The 26,995-nt window shown below is 41.7% G+C and overlaps 1 protein-coding gene and 1 long non-coding RNA gene across 7 annotated transcripts; one reads left to right on the forward strand and one right to left on the reverse strand.

The window, feature by feature from the left end:
* LOC100756088 (F-box/WD repeat-containing protein 2) lies at positions 1-26,206 on the reverse strand. Of its 6 annotated transcripts, none has more exons than XM_027423707.2 (8): positions 26,098-26,206; positions 25,888-25,996; positions 18,433-18,942; positions 10,921-11,115; positions 8,986-9,119; positions 5,529-5,615; positions 3,671-3,840; positions 1-756 (listed from the first exon to the last, which is right to left on the reverse strand). In XM_027423707.2, the coding sequence occupies exons 3-8, from the start codon at positions 18,920-18,922 to the stop codon at positions 468-470; spliced, it is 1,365 nt and encodes a 454-aa protein (XP_027279508.1). In that variant the 5' UTR covers positions 18,923-18,942; positions 25,888-25,996; positions 26,098-26,206; the 3' UTR covers positions 1-467. The 6 variants fall into 6 exon arrangements, with proteins under 6 accessions (XP_027279508.1, XP_027279511.2, XP_027279510.1 ...); XM_027423710.2 differs by having other exon boundaries at positions 1-819; XM_027423709.2 differs by lacking the exon at positions 10,921-11,115.
* LOC113830757 lies at positions 9,118-12,626 on the forward strand. Its single transcript, XR_003486840.2, has 2 exons — positions 9,118-9,535; positions 9,739-12,626. It is a non-coding gene; the product is annotated as an uncharacterized LOC113830757 (long non-coding RNA).
* Positions 26,207-26,995: the final 789 nt, after the last annotated feature.

Here is a 26,995-nt window from a genome sequence, read left to right on the forward strand (position 1 = left end):
TCTTTTAACAATGGCTCTTGTAAAATCCAAGCCTCGTGAGAAAGTTGCTATAACATCACAGCACCTTTTGCTTCAAATTCAAACAAAGACTATGGGAAAAAGCTTTAATAACAGACTCCATGTTATTTTATACGCAACCACTTAGCAGATTAATGAATCATTTAACTTTCTTTTTACTCAATATTCCACTCAGAAAGATAAATCCAAAAATGCAACCTCATACTGACCAACGTAACTAAGTACAAATAAAGTAAGTCACTGGTGTACCTCAGTAGCATGCTGCGGTGTATGTCAGTAAAACAAGCCCTCCCGCCCCAGCCCTGACCCCTGGCAAACAGATAAATGATTGTGCACTGCGTGATGATACCTTTAGGTGAGAACTTTGGTTCATGCAGTTGGCTGCCACAGACGTTGCACCCAAAACCCTCAGTCCTGGCACCCAAAGTCAGCGGTGGTAGCTGTCGGTGTCAGCCGTGCTCCTTCCACAAGACCAGGTGAATACTGTGGTCAGGCATGCTGGTGGCAAAGACTAAGCCTGTGTCATTGTGCCCATCCAGTCCATTTAGCCAGGACGCTTCGCCCGCCAGGAAGCTGGAGCCTCTCTTTGATTTCCTGTACTCTGGCAGAGGCCAGCGGCTAATCACGCTCTCTGTCCTCAAGTCCATGATGTACAGGTAGTGGTTGTCAAACAGCAGGGCAAAGACATCTCCAAAGCCAAGCAAAGCCAAGTTTGCTACCTCAGGTGTCTTGATGACCCTACAAGGAAGAGAGTTCCGGATCATGAAGCAGAAGACAACTTTGCTGTAGACACTTGTACTCCTAAGGAAATTTAGAGATAGTAAGTTTTTTTTTTGAGACAGGGTTTCTCTGTGGCTTTGGAGGCTGTCCTGGAACTACCTCTTGTAGTCCAGGCTGGTCTCCAACTCACAGAGATCCACCTACCTCTGCCTCCCAAATGCTGGTACATCACCACCGCCCGGCCTAGTAAGAATTTTTGATAAAAAGGAAAAGGAAACGCAGTGGATGACTTTACTCCCAGGCAGAGGGAAGGGGATCTCTGAGCTTGAGACCAGCCTTGTCTACAGAGTGAGTTCTAGGACAGCCAAGGTTACAGAGAAACCCTGGCTTGGGAAAAAACAAAACAAAAAAAAACTTCTACCAGGATAATACTCCATGATATTAGTAAAATAGTCAAAAACTGCTGGTCCTTGGTGTGAAAACTAGACCAGAACATGGACTAACCTGGACTGAAAATGGAAAAACAACTCCTGGAATATTCAAGAACTGATTTTATCTAGTCAAGCTAAACATTCCATCTGAAGTATTTATTTAGTATGCAGTATTCTGCCTGCGTATATCCCTGCAGGCCAGAAGAGAAGGGTGCCAGATCTCATTACAGATGTTTGTGAGCCACCATGTGGTTGCTGGGAATGGAACTCAGGACCTCTGGAAGAGTAGCAAGTGCTCTTAACTTCTAAGCCATCCCTCCAGCCCCTGGTATTTTTGTATATAATAAAAAATGAAAGAAAAGGTTTGTTCAGTGGTACTGGAAGTTAAGCCTAAAGTCTAAAGCTAGGCAGGTATCTACCACTGAAGACAGCCCTATAATTAGCTATTGCACATTGGTCTTCCCTCTTCCTGGTCAGTCATTCCCATGACTATGGTTTAATGTTTCTGCTGCTTCCCAGTATACATCCGTATACCTGATTCACAGGTAAGTGTTCAATAAATACCTCGTAACAAATAAAACAGTGGCACAAAGAACACAAACACAAAATTCCTCTAATAGACCAAAGGGGGTGGGGGGAGTTCATTTCCAATATTAAAATACAATGTTGCAGAATAGAATGCAGGGTTTGACAGGCATGCAGGGTCCTAATACTGACCACTTCAGAAGTGCAAATAGAAATCCCTACTGGCAGTTTGGGCCCTGGGTTGTTCAAGATCACTGCGACTCTCCAGCTAAAGTGCACAACATGCTGCCACTGGGCTTTTTTTCTAAGTTCAAAAGTAAAAAGATCCTGGGACCGGAGGCTACAGGATTCGTGCTAAGACTTCAAAAAATTTCCTTTGTTTTGGAGGTGGAAAAAGGCAGAGATAAAACTGTCTCCTTTTTAGATTTAAACCTAGCACTTCTACCAGCAAACGATCAATCAGGCTCCTTACTTAAATCTAGCAAGTCTAAACTCTAAAACATCAACAAACTTTCTTCTAGGACTCTAGAGACACCATTCTGGGTAGGAAGCACTAAAACAACAACAGGTGTGTGTAAGTCAGAGAACCACTTGTCAGTCTTCTATCCCCTTCTGGGTTCTGGGACTCAAAGTCAAGTGGTCCTTTGCTCACCCCGCTCTGATTCTTTGTTTTTGTTTTTTAGAGACAGGCATTCACATAGCTAACCTACAGATTCACTACACAGCTAAGGATTACTCTGAACTCCATATTCTCCTGCTTACACCTCTCAAGTTATGAGATTACAGTTTCAAAATTTCTTACTTTTGGTGGCCTTGGCTTCTCAATACATTAAGCTTATGCCTACTGGATAACACAGCCACGGCTGTATGAATGCTGGACTAGGAGGAGATGTGGAATATAGGGCCCTTACATTTTTAGGCTTTTATCCTTTTCTCAAAGCATGATCACTCTAGAAATGATTGACAGCTCTGAAACCTAGCTAATTATTCTATGACTCAGACAGACAAAAATGAGGCTGTAGCTGAGACCAGAGAGCCAAAGTGCATCAAAGTCATACTCATAGGGCTATAATCAGACCCCATATAAGCTGATCTTGAATGTATTTATGATAATAAAAACAATGACAGCAATGTTCAATTTTTTCTATTCTATTTTTATTCTATTCGTTGTTTCCTGAATTATGCTACAGAGCACTAACAGAATTATTAATAGGCGTATAGTACAAGAGACCAAACAAAGTCAGTCTTTCTTAATGAAGGACTTCTAAGTCATTATAACAAAGATTTGTCAGTTCCTATGCTAGCTCCTCACCACAAGCATTTCATTTATAAATGAGAAAACTGAGGCACAGAATTGAGACATTTAGACAAAGCCACACAGATCATCGGAGATAATACAGATCTTTGGCATGAGAGATGCCTAAATTCAAGTCTATCATAAAAGTAAATTCTCTAGTTTACCATACAGCACTCAAACATGCCAACATAACCTTCCAATTCCTGGAAAGGGATCTGCATTGGGGCACAAAACTGTCATTGAAACTCACATAAAATTTCTTTGGAAGTGAACTGTAGTTTAAATAGTCACTAGACAACAGAAGGCCACTTACTGCCTAGACTCCATTGGGAGTCAGGACCAAATAACAAAGGATAGGTTCAACTGACAATGAAGTCCAACTTAAGACAGTAGAGCTGAAGGAGATCAGAAAGGTCTTCTCATCTTGAAAGGGAAGAAAGGGCTCATGATTCCGAGTCAGAGAGTGATTAGAACCTTCATCTCTATGTTTAAGCATATGACACTTTCTCATGTGCTTCTAAAACATTTGCCTAAGTGTAGCATTTAACATATTCAACCCAGTTGACTGATGTAGTACTTCCCAAAAGAAGACACTGACTAGCACACCCAGATCTTCTCTTTGCACTGCTGAACTGTACAGACTTTTAAAGGCAGAGCACATGGCCCAAGGAAACATTACCTGAGAATATCATAACTGGCAAAGTCCCACTGGTACAGACCAAGCGCTGAACTACAGACAATGTATTTTCCATCAAAATGAAGTCTTGGCTGCAGGCAGATACTTCTATCCTCAGAAACGGACAAGGTCTTTAAACACTTACAGTTGATTTCTCTCCCAATTGGCCAAATCTACAAAATAAATAAATAGAGAAGATGATTGAGCATATTACTAAAGAAAAGCCAGCGCACTGAGCAGCACACCTTTAATTCACTCTGGAGGCAGAGGCAGGCGAATCTCTAAGGTCCAGGCCAGCCTGGTTTACAGAGCGAGTTCCAAGACAGCCAGGGAAACAGACAGACAGACAGACAGACAGACAGACAGACACCCCCACACACACCCACACCCCCCCCCACACACACGGCAAAAAAAGAAAGAAAAGTGTTTACATAACATGACTTGAAGAAAAAAAAGAGTGGCACCTGCTAACAGACACAAAGGAAATACAGGGTCAAGACTCCTGTTTTAGTCAAGAGTCACAGGTTTAAGTCCTGATTTTATGTGATCTTAGGTAAAATATTTAACCTCTCTGAATAGAGATAATGCCGACCACAAAGGTTTAAAGATGCAATAAAAATGGGGTGTCTGCCAGGCCGTGGTGATGCAAACCTTTACTACCAGCACTCAGAGGCAGACAGGTCTCTGAGTTGGAGGCCAGCCTGGTCTATAGGTCTATAGAGAGAGCTCCAGGACAGCCAGAACTATACAGAGAAACCCTGTCTTAAAAAAATTCTTGGCAATTGTTAAAACAAATGTTTCTTTTTATAGTTTAGATCTAAGAACTGAGGAAGGTAGGCAGTATGAGCCTTAAGAGTCTTAGTGCTCAGGATGCTGAATCAGGAGGATTGCAAGTTTAGGGTCAATCTGGGCTACATGGCTGAGCCCTCTCAAGATACAAAAATCAAACAAAAGACAATGTGTGGAAAATCATTTTCAGTATTTTCTCCTCTGTGTGTGCTCAGGCATGAGTTCATGTGGGAGTCAGATGCTGATGTTGCTATCATCCTCAATTACTCTCCACTCTGTTTCTGAGATGCAGTCGAGAGAAAGCAACTGCAGCTTATCAATTTGACTACGTTAGCTGGGCAGCAAGTCCCAGGGATCCTTTTGTTTTGTTTTGTTTTGTTTTGCAAGAAACGGTTTCTTTGCGTACCCATCTCTGTCCTGGCACTTGCTGTGTAGATGAGGCTGGCCTTGAACTTAATAGTGATCCACCTGTCCTTGTCTCCAGGTGCTGGGATTAAAGGCATATACCACTATCACCTGGCTAAAATGTATATGTGTATCTACACACCTATATGTGTGTATTGATTTATTTACTTACTTATTTTTCTTTTTATGATTTATTATATATGCAGTGTTCTGTCTGCATATGTGCCTGAAGGCCAGAAGAGGGCACCAGATCTCACTACAGATGGTTCTGAGCCTCCATGTGGTTGCTGGGAATTAAACTCAGTACCTCTGAAAAGCAGCCAGTGCTCTTAACCTCTGAGTGATCTCTCCAGCCCATATTTATTTTTCAATGCAGAGATCTTATCTCTGCCGCCTCACACTGGGATTATATTCCTGGCCTTTAATAGGTGTTAGAGATCTAAACCGAAGTACTGACTTTCACCAGCCTCCTGGATTTCTTTGGTTTAAAATTCACAAAACCTGCCTGGCATTTGAGAGATGAATCATGCCATTTCCAATGGGTATAATGACTTAAACTAAGATCTCTCCCTGGCAGTTAGCTCCCTTTGCCATATACATTTTTAGTTTTCCTTCTATGCTATTTTTTTCCCTTTGATGAGATAAATTATGGAGGGAGAAAACTTACCTTGATCTCATATTTATCGGCACTTAAGAGGATGTAGTCTCCAGGGCTGTGCAAGAGAGACTTGACTTTGCACTTCTGCAAAACCACCTACAAGCATAAGCATCTAAATTATACAAAGAACTTACCACTCCTGTTCTTATTGTAGTTTTATATTGTTCTTAAATTAAAATATGAAAATGAGCTTGAATTAATATGATGGAACATGTAATGTGGAATTCTATTATTAGGTTAATTCTTAATATTTTTACCACAACTAGATTCTGTTAACTAACGGTATCTCAATGTCCAGTGCTGGGAGCATTCACTCTCTTATTTTTACTTTGTAAGTGCTAACATCAGGACTAATTTTTAAAATTGTAAAGTACACACTTGGGATATGGCTCAGTAGTGAAATACTTGCCTACTATACACAAAGCTCTAATTTGATCCTCATTACTGCATCCTCTTTATTATTATTGCTGTTATTACACACACACACACACACACACACACACACACACACACACACACACACTGACTTAAATGTAAGGAGCCAAGTGTGGTAGTACATGCTTTTAATCCCAGCACGTGGAAGGCAAAAACATGCAGATCTCTTACACAGTGAGTCCATGTCAACTACGGCTACCTAAAAAGACCCAGTTCTTAAAAATAAACAAACAAGGAACATACACTGTGCACACAGATGTGGGTAAACATGGTCTGTTTTCATGAGCATGTGAACCACACAAAGAAAAAGCACCAGACTCAGAATAAGGACCTGCATCTGTCAGAGAGACCTGCTAACTGCAGCCATGGAGAAGACTGTGTAGCAGGTATGCTGTTCCATAGTGCTGGACACTGAACCCAGAGCCTCCCATGTGCTAAGTTAGCACCCTACCACTGCACTACACCCCAGACTTACTGTTTCTGTTTACTACTCGCTTGTTAAGACAGGAGGTAAAGTGCCTTACTTCATATAAGGTAATGAAGTGAAGATGAAATAGAATCAAATAATAGTAACAGGAAAAGGCAAAATTCCATAGCACTTGGGGTCATCTGTTATTATTAGGTCCTAGTAATCTCAGAAGCCTGAGATATAGAAGTAGCTAAACCCAGCAGACCTGCTAGCACCCGTCAGGCACCTCTGCTTGATACTGCCCCAACACTTTATTTAATGTGTACAAGGATTTAGCTGACGACAGAGTTATTAAGGTCATGAAGGGAGGAGGACTTGTCTACATCACAGGCATAATCCTGAGCCCACACCAACTAGGGCTGCCAGAGATATATTAACTTATCTGTTCCAACAAGTGAATGTGCCCAGCAGTTACCTATCTTCTCGTAAACTGCCCTATCTTTACTTTTACTAATCTAAAATTCAGAGAAAATTTTAGATTGCCCACCCAATCTAAAACCTGGCAGGCATTTCTGAGTCTATCTTCTTTTCTAACCTACAATGAGTAAATTTAGGTGACTTTATATTAAAGATAGATCCTTCATGCATTGCCATATAAACCCGAGCCACTGCATCTTTTGCTTCGGCTAAACCTAACTAGGCATCTTGTAGCCATGTGTATATATCTCCAAATCTATTGTCTCCTAACACATTCAAACTGTGTTTCTCATATATAAATCACAGCAGACCTTAAATCATAACTGCCAATAGTTTTCCCAATACACTTCTAGTATTTATCAACCTTACTATGGCCCAACTAACTCTGCGGCCAGCTCTCACATTTACAGGATGGATGCACTGGCCTTCTTTTTCTTTTTTCTTTCTTTCTTTCTTTCTTTTTTTTTTTAAGATTTATTTATTATTATGTATACAGTATTCTGCCTGCATATATGCCTATACACCAGAAGAGGGCACCAGGTCTCATTACAGATGGCTGTGAGCCGCCATGTGGTTGCTGGGAATTGAACCCAGGACCTCTGGAAGAGCTCTTAACCTATGAGCCATCTCTCCAGCCCCTGCACTGGCCTTCTTTAGGTGCTTTCCTGTCCCTGAGCACATGCAAATATAAACTACACTCTCTGAAATGTTCTAGCTGCTCTTTCCACAGCTATTTGTTTGGCTCTTCTCAAAAAGCTTTTCCTAATTACTTCCTAGACTCTCTCATACCATACTATACTTCACAGTACTAATCTGCAATTAAACAACATTTATTTGTGAAATTAATACATAGTAACCATTTCTATTAGATTAAAACCCATCAGATCAGGCCAAGGTCTATTTTATTTACTCCTACATCCCCAGCCTCTTAGAAAGAGCATTAATAAACTCAAGAATTGTGTGTCTTGCCAAGCAGTGGAAGCAAACGCTTGGGAGGCAGAGGCAGGCGGATCTCTGTGAGTTGAGGCCAGCCTGGTCTACAGAGTGAGTTCAAGAACAGCCAGGGCTGTTACACAGAGAAACCCTGTCTGAAAAAAACAAACAAAAAAAATATGCCTGCACAACATACCTATCACTATGCTGCATTTGAAACACACTTTATTTTGAAAATAAGAAAACACACTTTATTTTGAAAATAATAAAGACTCATTTTTCTTCTTTGCTTTCTTTATATTTTTGTCATGATGGTACTTGACCTACCACTGAGCTATACCCAGCCCCTCCTTATCTCATATTTTGCAAACACTACACTTTTTTGTTGGTGGTGATGCTGGTTTTGTTTAGTCATTGCTCTTTTTGGGGGTATGGGGGAAGTGGCTATCTGTAGTCTTGAGGATCAAACCCAGAGCCTCATGCTAGACAAGCACTCTACCACTGAACTAAGTTTGCAACACTTGCCTTTCAGATTTTTTTTTTCTTTTGATACTGGGCTTCTCTGTGTATCCCAGGCTGTTCTGGAACTTGCTCTGTAGATCAGGCTAGCTTTGAACTCAGAGATCCTCCTGCCTTTGCCTCTCAAGTGCTGGGATTAAAGATGTGTGCTACTACTACCCTTACTTAACTTTTCAAAATGAAAATTACAGTTCCAGCTGGGTGGTGGTGTCAAGCGCCTTTAATGTCAACACTCAGGAGGCAGGCACATCTCTGTGAGTTCGAGACCAGCCTGATCTACAAGAGCTAGTTCCAGGATAGCCTCCAAAACCACAGAGAAACCCTGCCTCAAAAAACCAAAAACCAAACAAACAAAAAATACAGTTCTGGAAAAAAAAAAAAAAAAAAAAAAAAAAAAAAAAAAAAAAGTTCTGAATAAGAGGTATCTTTATGTAGCCTAAACTGGCTGGCCTTGTACTCATGGTATTTCTGCCTCAGCCTTTTAAGTGCTGGGATTATGACACGTAGACTACACCCAGATAATCTATTGGATTATCTAAGTGGCTTTTACATGTTGGTCACTATGGCACACCACCACGTTCTGTGAGTACATTTATTCTCCTGTGATTCATCTACAATATACACAAGGCCTACCATCTTCCATTCCCCACCAGTGAGGAGCCAGACACCAAGGACATTCCCTGGTCTTCCTACCTTGGTGACCCATTCAGTATGCCCAGTGAGTGTGTTCAGGCATGTCCCAGCAGATAAAGCCCATACTTTCACAGCGAAGTCCGCAGAGCCACTCACCAAAATATCCAGTTCATCACTGTAGTCCACACTGAACACTAGTGCACACAACACAGTCAAAGTTAAAACACTTCACTGTCAACAGATGTTTGTAAAAAAAAAAAAAATTATAATAATAATAAAATAATAATAACATTTATTCTACTAGCTGTCTAAATACATAACTTCCTAACCAGAGCACATTAAGAATTGAGCTATTCAACCAGCAATTTTATGATACAAAGAAATCTATTTCACAACTGTTGTTAAAGTTTTTCCTAAGGTTGAGAAAGCCTTAAGATTAATATGCTCTCTTCTACTTGTGTCAGCTTCACATGATGGAAATGATGCAATCTAGTTTCTGGGAGAACACCAGCAAAGGTGGCCCTTTTAAAATCTGCAGTGTGAAGAAAATAAGCTGCAGAACACTCAAGCCCCAGAAAGACCAGGACAGACAACAACAAGGATCTCAGAGGTTGGACTCAATCAACAGTGTCTAAATTTCTTCAAATCCTATACCCAGTAACTGCATTAGTTTAGGGCGCGCAGTAAACATTCACTATTTGTTTCTAAATGTCTGTCAAACTCAAAAGGACACTGGGAACCTAGAGATGATGCTGACCTTCCTTCAAGAAACTGAGGGACAAGTTGGTTTTCTGTTTTTTGTTTTTTTTAAAGGTTACCTCTTTGCTAGAGCAACACTGAAGATAACTACTCTGACAGGGTCATCAGAGAGAACTTTAGAGAAGATGAACTATTGGAGACGGGACAAGAAGAATGCATACAGCTTAATAAGAACATAAACAACACTCCAGGCAGAGGGTACAGGAAAGGCATGGATTAAAAGCCACAGCAGTGTCAAGAAACAGCAGTGTCAAGAAACATTTTTAGAGCAAGACCTTTAAAACTGGTAAGGAATGACATCACCTAGAAGCTGTGGTATCCTTATGCCATGAAGTATTACTCTGTTTAATGGACTGGGTCCCTACTAAACCGTAGACTTTGTTTGTTTTTGAGACAGGATTTCTTTGTGTAACCCTGGCTGTCCTAGAACTCACTTTGTAGACCAGGCTGGAACTCACAGAGATCCGCCTGCCTCTGCCTCCCAAGTGCTGGGATTAAAGGCGTGTGCCACCACGACCAGCTATAAGCCATAGACTTCTAAAACAAATGGGGGCAGATTAGAAAAATTGTAAATATATAAGGATAGTTGGGGGGGCGGTTAGTAGCAGAAGAGCTAGATTTAAAGAAATACTAAGCACCAGGTACAACGTAAGGAACTCAGTATAAGAGTAAACAAGATAGTCAGAATCCCTGACCTATGGAGCTTAGGATCAGGAGGTAAAATAGTCACCATGATTATGTGCATGACAGTCTAGTCTGCTCATAAATATGACATTCTAAAACAGAAATACCCTTCATGTTAGCCCCAGGATGTTGCTTGTTTTACTTACTTAGCAGCCAAGTACTATTCTGTGTAGATACAATCCGTGAACTACCTTCTGCCCAAGGGTTTTCAGCTCTAAATAAGTAAACGGAGTGGTCTGAATGTCTAAGTGTGACAGAACGGAATCCACTAAAAGCAAAAGTGACTGACTGTGCAGAAAGAGAAACTGGGAGAAGGACAGCTACTCCTTCCAGTATACAGGTACATAAAAGAGTGTTTTAAAGGCTAAGGAAAAGCAAAATTGTGGAAAACATTCCAAATACTGAAATGCAGGGAAATAGCTGCAGCAGTTGAGAAAGAAGAGAAAATCACAGGTTAAAGCAAGCAATAAAAAAACAAAAAAGTATTTGACTCCTGATTTTAAAAGGCATTGCTAAAGTAATTGTAAAGACCCTCAAAAAAGAAGAACCCACCCGCCCCCGTGTGCCCCCGGAAATGCTGTGTCCTGGCTCCAGAACTCCATTCCCAGCAGGCCACGGTGTTGTCAAAGGAGCCTGTCACAAGCTTCTGTTCATCGAACTTCACAGCTGCACAAGTGTGGGTCTGGATGCCGTAAACACACTGCCCTGTGCTTACATCCCACAGCTTTGCAGACAAGTCGTCTGACCCTTGAAGAGAAAAACCAGGAAGGTTAGTGTGACCTAGACACCCTTGAGGAGGAGAATCAGTCCCCTTAAAGAGGCTCTCCATAGTCCCCTCTGGAGTGCTTCTGCTCTAAGGCTAAGAAACCCAAAGCACAGACAATGTGATTTGTTGGGCCTCAAAATGGCTTTAAATATACTAAGACAGAACCCATGCCTCTTGTCTTTGCCCCTTCATCTTCTGGGTGATAAAAAGATATTAGATTAAAGCAGCTCTTCATGCTTCTACTTGCAACATTTCCTATCTCTGGCTATTAGAGCTTTCAGGTTTGACTGGGTTCATCTTACCCTTGGCTGCATGTTTACACTGACATGCTTATCTACTCACTACCCAACAATCCTGAATAAATAAGGGCTGTTGACTTGGAAACCACAGTCCATTCTAAGACAGGATAAAGATAAGCCTCAGGTCACTGGGTAACTGTCACAAAAGTCAACTGGTAATTTCTTGAGCCATCTTGAAAGATGCCAAGGACCCTCAGTGAATACTAGGGATAAATCACCTGCAAATATCCCTATCAACTCACCAAGCGCTTAGGTTTGTAGGAAAAAAAGTTGGTTTTATTTCTGTCTGTAGGAAGTGGAGGAAGCCCTGAGTGTGTAAACTTCTGAATGAATATGTATTTTGACATGAGTAAGGTCTGTCGATGACTCCAAGAGCAATTGGCCAATGGTAAATTGGCAAAACTGTTACACAGGCTAAAAGGGATGGCAAAGGTGTCCTTATGAATATGTTTACAAATGACTGACCAATGTGTACAGAGACTGAGAACTACAGCTTCCACCTCCTGGCTATTTACAATTAGAGACTGGCTACCTAAGATATCTCTCAGTGAGACCAAGGAACCCTCCCACTGAGCTGTAACTAATAAACACACTGAGGTTCTGGGTTACTGTGGTTAGAGAACCCCATTTGATCCCAGCTTCACTGTATGCATGTCTGTTCTTTCTTCAGGGTTCCCAGTCCCAAGTCACATGGGACACAGCATGGCCTCTGATAAAAAGGTTATACGAATCATGGTGATAATTCAGGACTGAATTTTCATTAAGTTTGAAATCCCAATTATTAAAATTTTGTCTCAAAACTTACTTTTAGAGGACCAACAAATGACATTTTGAGAAATACTAAATACAGTTACTCTGACCAGGACATTGTATTCTTGGAAAGCACCAACAAGTTGGTTTTCAAAGGCTGAAATGGAAGAAATGAGCATACAAAGACAAACTCACAAACAGAAGGCTAAAGCATTCTAGTTTAGAGTTGCAGAACTAACCTCAGTAATCTTTAAAAGGTTGCTAGGCAATTTTCCATCTTCAATAACACTCTTAAGAAGCAGAGGTCGGCAACAGTGTGCCAGACAGAAACCACATAGAATTTGTCTTCTAACAGTAAACATGAAAACAGTGTATTTTATTTAACTCATTTTGTCAAAAATGCTAATATTTCAAAATGTAACAGATAAAGTATCAAAAGGACACTCTTTGTTCTTTTATGTTCCAAGTCTTTTAATTCTGGTGTTTCCCATTTCACACTTCCATCTGGACCAGCTATAGCTCAAAAACCCAACAGGGCTCGTGGCTCTTCTGCAGCACAGCAGACCACAGAATGATTAAAATCCTTCTGATCCACTGCCAGTGCTTAACTGGTGTTTCATTCAGTTAACATCTGTATGTAGGACACCTACGTCAGGCAAGGACTTCCTGCTCTCATGGTCGTCCTTAGTCAGACAAAGGTAAATAAGCAATGTCATTCACACAGTCAGTGGTAGGAAAGAGCCCCTCAGCAAATATGAGGGCATAAAAGCGAGAGGTCCCCTCAGATTATAGCTGTGCTCCATAGTGTGTGTCCTCCAACACACCTCAAGCTTGAGCACAACTGGCTCTTCAACTATACACCAGTTCTACTTTTAAGCCAAGGTTCGGCATGTTTGAGGAAAAGATTTCATTAACTGGAATGGTAAGGATGGAAGCTGGCGAGATGACTCAGCAGGAGATGCTTGCTGCATAAGGCTAGTAACCTGAGTGCAATCCCTAGAGTCATGTAGAAGTGAGAGGAGCACAGTTTCCCCACAAAATTTAACTACCTTTTCTCCCTTTGGTGGGGGTGGAGCTGGGGCATCAAATTAGAACTGTGCTCACACAAAGCAAGTATTCTGCTGAGCTATACACTCAGTCACTCTGCCTCTTACTGGAGCTGTTACAGCTCTCATTTTTCTCCAGAGATTACCACAGAGCTACTACCCACAGGCTGAACATGACCTAGCCATGGTATTTGAAAATCTAGATAAATACCGAAAAATAACAAACACATTTCACAAAAATGTAGACTTGAGGCTTCTCTCTTGCACAGTCAGATCTAGCTAGCCAGTGATCCTATGGGGTAATGATGCACTGCAATAGAGCAGAAGCTGATCTGTGGAAAGGCAGAGTTCTCAGGGGATTGTCACCTACGTTAAGTCACCCTCCTGATAGAGCGTGTGTACCCTGGGAGCAAAGAACTGCCTTGCTTCTCCCACATGGCTCCCACATGGTTTTCTAATGGCAGACATTTCATAAATATGTAACTACTGATGTCACAAAGTAAACTAGGTTTCTCTCTCATCATTTCAGAAATAAACTGCAGAATGGAGGGAGGATTACCTCCCTGAAGACCAGGCCAATTGTTAGTACTGGTCTTTACTCTCTTTGTTATACTATCTCACTGACAAATTCAGGATTCCACAATTCACAACTGAAAATTGGAATTCTTAAGAAACAAATGAGAGGTGGGACAGAACTCAGTGGTTAAGAATGCATAGTCTTCTAGAAAAATGACTTTCCCAAAACCCATACTGGGCAGTTCACAACTCTGGCTATAGGAGATCTGATATCCATTTCTGGTCTCCCCGGTTCTCTCTGCATGTCTCTGTATCCCCCCCCCCCCCCCCCCCACAAATAAACATAATTTTTCTTCTTCTTCTTTTTTTTTTGGTCTGACTTGGTATATCAAACAAGTCCATTTTTATTTTATTTTATTTTTTTGCAAGACAGGGTTTCTCTGAGTATCCTTGGCTGTCTTGGAACTTGCTCTGTAGATCACACTCAGAAATCTGCCTGTCTCTGCCTCCTGAGTGCTGATATTACATGTGTGTGCCACCGCTGCCTGGCCAAAAATTCTTAAAAAGAAACACATATATAATTCTCTAACATTTCTTTTACCTGGGAAGTCTCAAGCATGATGCCACTAGAAATTTCAAACTAACAAAAATCATGACATAATTTCCAAATGCAAACCAGGTAAATTACATAAAAATAATATATAACTACTTAGAAACTAACCTCTCAGAAATTATTTATTATGTAGTGTTCTGCCTGCGTGTATGCCTGCAGGCCAGAAGAGGGCACCAGATCTCATTATAGATGGTTTTGAACCACCATGTGGTTGCTGGTTGTGGCTAAACTCAGGAGCTCTGGAAGAGCAGCTGGTGCTCTTAACCTCTGAGCCATCTCTAGAAACTTAAAATGCAGGGTTTGGGGGCTGAATATGGCTTAGTGGTGGAGTGCATGCCTAGCATGCACAGGCCCCAGATTTCTTCTTTTTTTTTTTTTTAAAGATTTTATTTATTATGCATACACTGTTCTGCTTGCTTGCCAGAAGAGGATGCCAGATATCTTTACAGATATCTGTAATGTTGTGACTACCATGTGGACTGAAAACACACACACACACACACACACACACACACACACACACACACACACACACACTTTTTAAAGCTAGAGTCAAGGCTTGAGATGGCTCATCAGTTAAGAGCACTGGCTGCTCTTGCAGAGGATATGGGATCTATTCCCAGCACCCACATGGCTTTGAAAAAAGTAAGTAGGCCAGGTTTGGTGGCATAATCCTTTAATCCCAGCACTCAGGTAGCAGAGGCAGACAGATTTCTGAGTTCAAGTTCAGCCTGGTCTACAGAGTGAGTTCCAGGACGGTCACTGTTACTCAGAGAGATCATGTCTCAAAACAAACAAAAACAAAAAAACAAAAACAAAAAAGGTGACCATGAAGATAACCAGCCCACTGCCAATATTTAAGTAAGGAGTGCCAAATCAATACCATATCTTAATCTTAAAAAAAAAAAAAGAGGCTACAGACTGTAAATAAGTAGAGTGTTAACAACTACAAAGGACATCAATGCACAAAAAAATGGATGATAATGTTGCAATAATCGGACTTACAGGGAAAATAGAAAGCCTGAAGCAAGTTCAGGGTGACAAACCAAACCATGAAATGCCTTAATCAAATGACTAATCAAACTGGAAAAGTGCCTGGCATTTCAGAGGATAAGCCACCACATGGAAAAATATGTGTTTTATATAGAAATGCAATTTAAAAATAATCTTGGGGTTAAGAGCACTGACTCTTCTTCCAGAGGTCCTGAGTTCAGTTCCCAGCAACCACATGGTGGCTCACAACCACCTTGAATGAGACCTGGTGCCCTCTGCTAGCATACAAGCAGAAGACTAAATAAATAAAATCTTTAAAAAAAAAAAAAAATCTTGATGGGGCTGGAGAGATGGCTCAGAGGTTAAGAAGCTGTTCTTCCAGAGGTCCTAAGTTTAATTCCCACCAACCACAAGGTGGCTCACAACCATCTGTAATGAGATCTGGTGCCCTCTTCTGGCCTGCAGGGATATATGCAGACAGAACACTATACATACCAAATAAATAAACCTTTAAAAAAAAATAATAATCTTGAAAAGTTACTTTTCTCTTAACAACTAAAGATACTGAGATTGATTCTGGAGAGACTGAAAGTAAAGCATATTATTTATGGCTGCTGTGGGCACAGCAGTAATTCAGTATACATGTAAAGACACTAAGCAGAGAGCCAGTCACATTTGTAGAACTGATAATTATAATCCAGCTTCTGTCACAAAGTAAATAATCCAAGCAGGGGAGGGAAATACAAACAAATATTCATAAAACAGAAACCTGAACACATACTAACATATAGCCACATGATATATTTATTCAAAAGATTAATGCATATTAAATGTTAAAATTACATAGTTTTGGCACTCCAGGAATATTTGTTAAAAAATGTCCTGGACTGAACAATGAATACGGATATCCGTACACAATGTACATGATGTAAGCAAACAGGCATTAAGTAAGATTGCTGGTAAGAACCAGAAGCAGGGTTGAAGACATGGCTCTTGCAGAAGACCCTAGTTCAGTTCCCAGCATCCATGTCAGGGACCTGATGCTCACTCTGGCCTCTGCAGGAACATGAACTTATGTGTAAATACCCAAACTCTGATGTGTGTATAAATACATAATTAAAAAGTAAAAAACAAAACAAAAACAAAAACTGGGTGGGCTTAAAAGATGGCTTAGTTGTTAAGAGCATCAACTGCTCTTCCAGAGATTTTGAGTTCCATGGTGGCTCACAACTGTCTATAACTTTAATACCATGAAATCCAATGCTCTCTTCTGGTATGCAGACAAAATACTCATGTAAATAAATCTAACAACAACACAAACAAACTCCTAGAACCATTCTACACACCGCCTAGGAAGGAATTACTATCCTTCCTAGGCCATCAAAATGTGTTGCCTAAATGCACACACATATCAGAACCATTTTTGGAAACACACATTCATCATTATAAACCCCACCCTCTTAAGACAGGGTTTCTCTATGTAACAGTCCTGGCTGTCCTGGAACTAGCTCTGTAGACCAGGCTGGCCTAGAACTCACAGAGATCCACCTGCCTCTGCTTCCCACGAGGAGTGCTGGGATTAAGGATGTGCACTGCCACTGCCCGGCTTATAATTCTGTAGTAACACCAAATTTAAAACTTTAACAGTTGTATATACAATGTATATTATATAGGTACACTCTCATGTGCTTTAAGCCTGTTAAAAGTATACTCCAAGAGTGAGGGCTCTTCTGTCCCATACTCCAGTGTGGCAGTTTGAATGAGAATGACCCCCATAGGCTCATATGATTGAACACTTGGTCCCCAGTTGGTGGCATTGTTTGGGAGGGACTAGGTTTGGTCTTGTTGAAAGAATTATGTCACTGGGAGTGGGCTTTGAGGCTTCAAAAGCCCATGCCATTCTCAGTTAGCTTTCTTTGCTTCATGTTCTTACCTACTGCTCCAACACCATTCCTGCCTACCCTCCCCGTTGCTGTGCTTGTGGCCATGGTCATCAACTCTGGACCCATAAGCTCCAAATTAAATTTTTTCTCTTATAAGTTGCTTTGGCCATGTTGTCTTGTCCCAGCAAAAGAAAAGCAACTAAGACATCTAGCAGATTTATTTCAAGTATCTTCCAAGGTACCTTGTCTAAGAACAAGTTGACCCCTGGCTCTGTAACTGGTAGAAGAGAAAACACCAGCAAGCAGCTAAGTGTTTTTAAAACACGGGGTTCTTCAGAACAGCTAAAAGGCACATTATTTCCAACCAAGGTTACTACTTTTTATCCCATAAAATAAAAATGCCTACATTGGGCAGCTATGATGCACGCCTTTAATCCCAGCACTTGGGAGGCAGAGGCAGGCAGATCTCTGTGAGTTCAAGGACAGCCTGATCTACAGATGGAATTTCAGGCCAGCTTCCAAAGCTACAGAGAAACCCTATCTTGAGAAAACAAAAAAACCAAACAAACAAACAAACAAAAAAGAAAAAAACCCAAAACAAAACCAACCAATCAAACAAACGAACGAACAGATGTATGGAAGGAACATGTCCCTTCCCATTATTTTAAAGGCAAGGAAATAAATACAGGTTAAATAGTTCATCTAAAAATGTTCTTGTCAAACCTAAAATGTTTTTCTAAAGATAAGACACAAAATTAATAAATATGGAAGAAAAGTATAAGAAGTAGCCTACACTTTTCTGATTCACATTACACTTAAAAGACGGTCTTAATAAATCCCTATAAAAATGACTCTTCTCGCCGGGCGGTGGGCCACACGCCTTTAATCCCGGCACTCGGGAGGCAGAGGCAGGGGGATCTCTGTGAATTTGAGACCAGCCTGGTCTACAAAAGCTAGTTCCAAGGTAGTCTCCAAAGCCACAGAGAAACCCTGTCTTGTACCCCCCCCAAAAAAAGACTCTTCTCTAAGAGAAGAAGAGCATGAGGAGTGGGGACATGTGCTCAGAGGAAAGCATCACTACAAATGTCCCATATACCAACGCTTGCTCTTCTCAAGAGGGAGCAAGCTTACAGAGACCGGTCTTGTCAGGAGAGAGGAGCCCTGCTTCCCCACCCTGGGCACTTGCCCAGGCCCTTACCTGTGCAGAGAAGTCCATCTCTGTAGTAAAGTGCATACACTCTGGCACTATGTCCAATTAGTGATGAGGTCTCAAAGGCTTCATGGTCCTCCAGCTGCTTCATCCTCAAGATAGCCTTCAAGTAAACCTTCTTCCAGTGCAGTGCGTCCTGAACAGAATCATCTATCTGCCAGCCCAAATTTTTACAGGCAGTCTGCCACACCTCTGTACAGGCACTTATCACCTTATTCCACTGCTTAGAGACCAGGCAGCATGTGAGTAAAGTCTGAGGATCGAGCCATTTTAACAAATAAAAACTGAGCTCCAGGGGAAGGAGTTTGAGGAAGTCCCGCTTGAGGAGAGTCTCCAGGTTATTGGAGAGGTGCCTGAGCTGGACTGCCCCACTCAGACTAATCAGGTGGTCCAGAGTTTCATTTTTCTGCAAGTCCGTCAGAGAAAGAAATGTAACAGAAATGTTATCAAGCCATGTCTCAAAGTCCTTTCTCTCCATAAGGTTATGGAAATATTTACCTGTGGCACATCAAAATATTGTATTAGTTCTGTTCAAAAAGATTGTTCAAGCAAGACTGCTAATAAATGAAGTATTAAAAATTAGTGTAAAAGTAGCATTACAATTTTATGCTTAGTTACTTTATAGTTAATAAACTATACTGAATGTTTCCATACACACAAAAGGAAATGCATCTAGGAAAACATTTTAACAAATCGTGATATAATAAAGGTCAGAGGAACTTATGTCAGTGTGACTTGCTCCTTTTGAAGTCTAATAGATGTCATACGTATCGCCACCAACAAAGATTTACAGAACATTCATAAGAATGTATTCTACTCTGCATACAACCCTCCATCCAATCCATTACAAAACTGCTTCCTCACTAAATTCCTTACTAAATACACTTTATTTCGGAATAAAATTACAATAATAGCACCAGGATATAACATACACAAAACAAATCTCTGTGACCAGAGATTTGTACCAGGGTACAACCTGATCTGCCACCCAAAATCACAAAATTAATGACTTGGTTTTACAATAGATGCTGACGCCTTTAATCCCAGCACTCGGGAGGCAGAGGCAGGCGGATCTCTGTGAGTTCGAGGCCAGCCTGGTCTACAAGAGCTAGTTCCAGGACAGCCTCCAAAGCCACAGAGAAACCCTGTCTCGAAAAACCAAAAAACAAAAAACAAAACAAAAAAACCAAAACCAAAAAACAAAAAAACAATAGATGCTGAAGCAAAAAGGTGTGAAGGAGAAATAAACGTGTAATAAGCTTTGTGCAGCGGGTCTTCGGTGTGCCATCTCCCTCAGCACTGCCTGTCAGAACATGGATTACTACAGGCCTTACAGTTTCCTTTAGAAGCCTTGCCATGTTCCCTAGAGAACCATGAGGGCCCTTGCAGCCTACAAGATAAAGCAAATTAATAATTCCCATAGTGCTGGGCACAGTGGAACATGCATGCAATCCTAGCCACTTAGAGGCTACCCTAAGAGATCATTAAGTTGGAGACTAGGCTGGGCAATATACCAAGACCACAGTTCAAACACACAAAGCAAAAAATAATCATCCTGACACTCACCATAAAAACGTGTCATTTACACTTTACAAATGAAGAATTTATAGGTGCAAGAAGCTAAGTAAATCACCTGTGCTAACAAAGCTAGTGAAATGGCAGAACAGAATAGAGGCCCGTGCTTTCAAGATCAGTACAGTAGCCAGGTGGGGGTACCCACCTTTAATCCCAGCACGCAAGGGACAGAGGCAGGGAGATCTCTGTGACTAGAGGTCAGCCTGGTCTACAGAGCAGATTCCAAAACAGCCAGGGCTATAAAGAGAAACCCTATCTTGAAAAGAAAATAAATAAAAAAAAATTAATAATAACGATAATTAAACTAATGCAAAGAAAAAATACTAACTTTAAAAAAGATTTGTTATGTATTGATTTTAATATTGGGTAACAGTTTCACGGCTTATGGGGGGTTCTTCTGATTTCTTACGAGATTGTCACCTAATTTAAAAAAAAAATAGGGGGCTAGAGAGATGGTTCAGAGGTTAAGAGCACCGACTGCTCTTCCAGAGTTCCTGAGTTCAATTCCCAGCAACCACATAGTGGCTCACAACCACCTTGAATGAGATCTGGTGCCCTCTTCTGGTGTGCAGATATACATGTATACATAATAAATAAAATCTAAAAAACAAAAACAACAACAACAACAAAGGCCGGGCGTTGGTGGCGAGTGCCTTTAATCCCAGCACTCGGGAGGCAGAGGCAGATGGATCTCTGTGAGTTCGAGACCAGCCTGGTCTGCAAGAGCTAGTTCCAGGACAGCCTCCAAAGCCACAGAGAAACTCTGTCTTGAAAAACCAAAAAAAAAAAAAAAAAAAAAAAAAAAAACCACAAAAAAGGAAACTTCCTCAGGGTGAAAAATTAAAAAAAAAAAAAAAAAAAAAAAAAAAAAAAAAAAAAAAAGTTCAATCTGGAAGAAAATAAATTTCTTTCCTGACATGTTACTTAGATCCATCTTTGTTATGAAAAGTGAGTAGAAACCAAGTTCCCAGTATGTAATTTGGCAAGACCATTTCAGACACAAAGCTATGTGTTAGTAAAAGCAATGGAATGTTTCAATCAGTCCTTTCCAGGTAACAGCTTGGGCTTCTGAAGACTACTCCAAGTCAAGGGGTCTGGGTCTACAGGACATACTCATTTATCTGAAAGTCCCAGTTCTTCATCTGCTAAAAATAAGCAATTCACATGGTCTCATCAACTCATCTCAAAAAATAGGCTTCCTCTGTCTGATCCCTAGCACAATTCCTCTGCAACACACCCAGAAAACCCTACCCTTAAGAATAATTAGTTACAAGACTAAGCCATTAGTTTCTGTGGGCACTGTAGCTATTGAACTTTGGATTTTCACTGAGCCCTTCCCCCCTTGAGTACCAGAATGACCGATGTGTGCCACAAAATGTGTCTAAAATCATTTGACTACTCAGAGCATACTACTAAAACTCACCAACTTTTACTTTTCTAAAAGAACCAACTAATTTTGGGGGGAAGTTCCTTAAAGCCACAGGTCTAAATTGAACTTGTTTACATAGCCTCTAGGAATAATGCCATGCACTGGCAGCACAAGATCCCCAGGGAAGCCCCAGGAAATGGGATTTCAATTCAACAGGAGGAGGTGCTCTAATTCATCACAACACTCCTTCCAGCAGTGGAACAGCTAACTACAGAATGGAGTTTCCCATTAGTGTGAAGAGACAGGACCGATGGATACTGAGGAGAGTGGGATAAATGAAAAAGGCTAGACCAGCCAGTTTTGTTTTGTTTTGTTTTTAAAGCTGATTCAGCCACTTCCTATGTGATCATGGGAATGCTCAACTAATGTCTATGTTTCCGTTTGTAAAACAGAAGCTACTGTCCCAACTGCGGCAGCATGAGAATCAGAAATGAAGCAGACATGTCCAACAGTACCTTTAGTTCCATTACTATAAATGCCTGGCAGGACTCCTTTATTTAGTCAGAGGCTGGAATGGACATGACAGACTAACGTCAGTCCTATAATCTTATCACAAGTTTCCTTCATATCTAGAAGAAAAACTCAAGGACGCAAACTAATTTCATAATGAAAGGCAGTTACTGACTCAAGGTTCTAATTGCTTCCTAGGTGCTCACTCCTCTCTATGCACACCCCTCCCTATCATGCACCTCTCACCTTTCTCAATGCAAACTTGTTCTCCAGCCCTTAACAGAAAACAATCACAAAGATCTGATGAAGCATGTAGTATTAGAAAACAGTCCTAAAGTGGGAGATGGGAGCCTGAATTGGATCTATACCTCTAAGCAATTACATTTACGCTGGTCTTTATGACTAAAGCAGGGCCTGTGAGTATCATTTGATTTTAGCCGGTTCACAGAAAATGTAAGTACTACTGCCCTTACTAGCAAAAACTCTATGGTCCAGAGTTATATAGGAAGTAGCAGCTCAATATTACCCAGTCTCCACCTCCCAAGGCAAAAACTTCCACCTCTGCATTGTTTTACAGGCAAAGCATTGTGGGTGCAAAGTTTGAATATTTCCTCTCCTTCTACTCTGCCATAACCTGTGCAAGTAAGGAATAAAAGATTCAGGCCATGACAAGGCTCAGTGGGTAAAAAGGTTTGCTCCAAAACCTAATGACCTGATCCCCAAAACCTATGTGTGGTGGTGTGAAAGAAAATGGCCCCTAAAGGGAGGGGCACAATTAGGAGGTTGGAAGAAGTGGGTCACTGTGGGGTTTGGCACTGAGTGTGACAGCCAAGTCAATTTTCTGTTGCCTACAAGATGCATGACTCTCAGCTACTCCAGCATGTCTGCCAGCACTCCACCATAATGTACTGAACCTCTGAAACTGTAAGCGAGCCCCCCACCTCTACTAAATGTTTTCATGATCATGGTGTTTCTTCACAGCAATAAAAAAAAAAAACTAAGAAGTTGGTACCAGGGAGTGGGATATTACTGTGATCGGCCTAACCATGTGTTTGTTTGGAAGAGTTTGGACTTTGGTACTTAGGGCTTGGAAAGCAATGGAATGCTTTAAATACTGCTTAATGGGTCATACTAGTAGGAGCATGGAAGACAGTGGTGCTAAGAGTTATTTGAATTATGGGGGGTGGGGGGCTGACTCAAGAGGTTTCAGTGGAGAAGAAATTTAGTCTGTTACCTAGAGATTGCTCTTGTGATATTTTGGTCAAGAAAGTGGCTGCTTTTTGCCCTGAAAAGTCTGCCTGAAGCTAAAGTGAAGAGTTTTGGATTAATTCTATTGGCAGAAGAAATCTCAAACAGCCTAGTATAGGCTTGTTTTGTATTAACTCTAATGAAAATACATAATGAAAAGGAGCAAGTTGAGCAAGGAAAAATATTTGAGAAAAAGAGTTCCAGGAAGTGGAATAAAGCTAAATTTTGTGTTTAAGGAGATAAATGGATTAATAAATGAAATAAATGAATTGGTGACCTCAGAGGAAGATCCCAACCACCCGCTAAATTTCTAACTTGTAAAAGGAATTAAGAGCCTGGTGTGCTGGGGCACTCCTTTAATCCTAGCATTGGGAAGGCAAAGGCTGGAGGATCTCTGAATCTGAGGCCAGTCTGGTCTACCGACCAAGTTTCATGATAGCCAAGCTTAGGCAGTGAAAGACAGAAAGAAAGCTAGTGAAGATGTAACTGAATGAGGGGGCCATATTCCAGCCCCAGCAAGCAGCATACCTTAACAGCTGACAGCGTTGGCCATGTGGTTCTGATAGAGTTAAGGATAGAAAAAAAGGAGTTATAGAAGTACATGTCAGGGTGTCCCTGAATGGGGGCCTAGTAGAGAGGCTATTGTGTGAAGCTGTGGAGTTGAAGCCTGGATTGCCTTGGAGAACCCACAATGTTATAGACACCAAAGTCATGGGTTACCTGCAGAGGAGAGCTACTAACAGGGTGTGGAACCACCCCAAGAGAAAGAAGTGTCTTGTAGTCAACAAAGATGAACAGAGTTGGAGATCTGAAGTGTTTTAACATCAGACAAGAAGATGCAGAGTTTGGAGTTTGCCCAGCTGGTTTTCAGTCTTTCTTTAGTCTGGTATTTCCTCACTATGCTCCCTTCCCTGTGTTTGGGATGAAAATGTATATCCTGTGCCACCATATGTTGTAAGTATATGATCTGTTTTCTGATTTTGATTCTACAGGGGATTACAGTAAAGAGATTGCCATGCATCTGAGAAGAGACTTTGAAACATGTTTGGGTCTATTATAAACTATGGGGACATTGGGAGGTGGACTGAATGCATTTTTGCATTAATATATGGCTATAAACCTTGGGGGCCAGGGAGTGGAATGTGGTTGTTTGAAAGAAGATGGTCCCCAAAGGGAGGGGTACTATTAGGAGGTGTGGCCTTGTTGGAGGGGAAGTGTGTGTGTGTGTGTGTGTATGTGCGCGCGGGGGGGGGGGGGGGGGGCAGGCTCTGAGGTCTTTTCTGCTCAAGTTTCCCTCAGTGTGACAGTCAGTCAACTTCTTGCCTGCACTCTACCATGCTCCTCCTCATGACAACGGACTGAACCTCTGAAACTGTAACTGAGCCTCTTCCATTAAAGGTATTCATTTATGACAGTTGTAATGGTCATGGTAATAGCATGGTCACAGCAATAAAAACCAAACTAAGACACCACGTAAAGTTAGAAGGCAAGAACTGACTCCGTAAAATTGTTCTTTGGCTTACACACTCACACACAAACTCAAGCATACATACACACCACACACAAAAATGTATTTTTTTTTAAAGAATAAAAGGTAGATATTTGTTGTTGTTGGAAAGGTTATCTCCTTACCCCCCTTTTCCTACCAAGTACAACCAGTTAAGCAGAGGCAGGCCAAGCAGAGACAGATGTAGGGAAATCTCTGAGTTCAAGGCCAGCCTGGTCTACATAGGGAGTTCCAGCGCAGCTAGAGCTATGTAGAGAGGTCCTGTCTCAAAAAACCGAAAAGGAAAAAAGAATCAGATGCTTTGAATATGTGTGCATGTGTACACTGAGGGTTATATGTACATAAAAATATTTTGTGAATATTCAGGAAACTGATTAAACAGGTTACTTCCAGGGAGAATGAGAAAGACAAGGGAAAGGGATGAGGGAGCTCCCTTTTAAATATAAAGGTTTTTGTATTTAAAACATGTGAATACACTATTTTAAAAATATTTTCCTCTCTTTGCTCCAGGAATTTCGAAAATTGCTTTAATTTTTTTTTGTTTGTCTTTTGAGACAGGCTTTTGCAATGCAGCCCAGGCTGGAGTCCAATTCACAATTCTCCTGCCTCAGCTGCCTGAGTGTTGAGACTACTAGAGTCCACAGCCACCCATGGCCTAAAAGCCCCTAGTTTGGGGGCTATTTTTTTAAAGCTTTGAAAAAAATTCAAATAAAAACTCGGGCCCTGAAATTTCACTTGTTGGGTAACCAATGGGCAAATCATCTCCTGTAATTCAAGCATATTTCCTCACTTGTAAACTGTAGCCTGGTACTGTTTTACCTACTGGAGTTTGTGAGGATTAAACAGGATAAAGTGTTCTGCACAGTATCTGGCACACTATAAACCTACAATAAATGCCAGTTACTATTACTATGTAGTATGAATACAGTTATCTCGGCCCCTTTTTTTAAGCAGCATCCCGAATACACACCTGTTTTCAAGTATACCCACAAGTATGGTGCCTTCCTACACGCTCTACAACGTTCTGTGTTTTACAAACCACCTGTCCGCACTTCATCTTTCATCAAACGGTAGCCTTGGGGCATCAATGTTAATTCATTTCGCAGATAGGGAAACCGAGGCAGGAACTCTTAGATCTAATTTTCCTGTTTCTAAAATGAACTCCGAATCCCTCAGCCCGCTCATGACTCCCTTGGTCCCCTGCTCCCGGAGCCGTGTTCCGCGCGGCACTGACCTGAGCGAGCGCCCCGGGGCCCGGGACCTCGCGCCGGGCTCACACCGACTAGGCGCGCTCGGGCCGCCAGAGCGTCGCAGCGGCCGGGTCCGCTCCGCAGCCATGGCGCCTGCGGGGAGAGGGAGAAGACAGGCCGAGGGGGTGGGTCAGCAACGCCGCGGGCGCCCAGGATCCCTGCCCAATCCCGCCCGGCCCAGAGCCCACACAGACCTGGACCTGCGGCCGCTGCTCTGGTCCGCAACCTCACAGGGGAGCGGCTTCCGGTGCTGCTTGCGTCATCTCCGCGCGTCCCTCCCGGCACCCAGCGCCCAGCTCCAGGCGGAAACGGCTCTACTTCCGGCCCCGCCCACCCGGAAGGTGGGAAAGAATGGTCAGGTCTGTGGAGAGAGGTGGAGAGGTAGGCTATTTATTGCCTACCACCTACCTGACTTCACTTAGACCTAGTGACCCTGAACTAAAGCTTCGTTTCAAGGCAGCTGTCTAGATTTTCACGGGGTGTTTATGTTCCTCATCTACCCTTGTTTTCACCAAGTTGGGAGCAATTTTTCATCGGGGATTAAGGCTACAAATTAAGTTGTACCTAAATTGAGACAACCCATCACACTTGATACATCCCAAACTGGATTCTGGCACAGATGAACAAATTCCTAACTGTGGGAGGTCTACATCTGGTCGTAGGAGAAAGACAGCATAAACAACCAAGCAAACTATGTGGAAAGAAGCAAGTGCTGTAGAAAACAAAACATGGTTAAGGGAGTTGGATAGGGGCAGCCAGGTGAGGTAGGCGTGAACCATAACACGTGCACCCTGTGCCCAAAGATCGGTTGAGGTTACTCAACCATGGAGACGGCTGTTCTCTATAACACTTAAGTTACTTTGTGAGAGCCAAAGTTACATTTTAAGCCCTTGTAAAACTTGGTTCTGGGCCATTTCCTGGGAAACCAGGTATGGACCGGGCCGGATCACATCTACCTGGCCAATATTTAATTGAAGTTTGCTTCAAATTTGGCTTTAAACTGTGGTAGTGGTCTTATTCTCGAGTGGTGGGTGGGATTAATAATGTATCAGTTGACTGGCATCCTTTTGCTCTCTCCAGACAGAAACCATG

The sequence above is a fragment of the Cricetulus griseus genome, chromosome 6 (genome assembly GCF_003668045.3).
Source record: "Cricetulus griseus strain 17A/GY chromosome 6, alternate assembly CriGri-PICRH-1.0, whole genome shotgun sequence".
In the NCBI taxonomy this organism is placed as follows: Eukaryota; Metazoa; Chordata; class Mammalia; order Rodentia; family Cricetidae; genus Cricetulus; species Cricetulus griseus.

Bases quoted from the DNA above. Each gene is read 5' to 3' on its own strand.
- LOC100756088 (XM_027423710.2), bottom strand. From the start codon at position 18,922: ATGGAGAGAAAGGACTTTGAGACATGGCTTGATAACATTTCTGTTACA. The intron at 11,116-18,432 runs GTAAGGGCCTGG...TTTCTCTTCAAG, and splicing joins AGATGGACTTCTCTGCACAG to GGTCAGACGACTTGTCTGCA. The intron at 820-3,670 runs GTAATGTTTCCT...AAATTTCCTTAG, and splicing joins GCCAGTTATGATATTCTCAG to GAGTACAAGTGTCTACAGCA.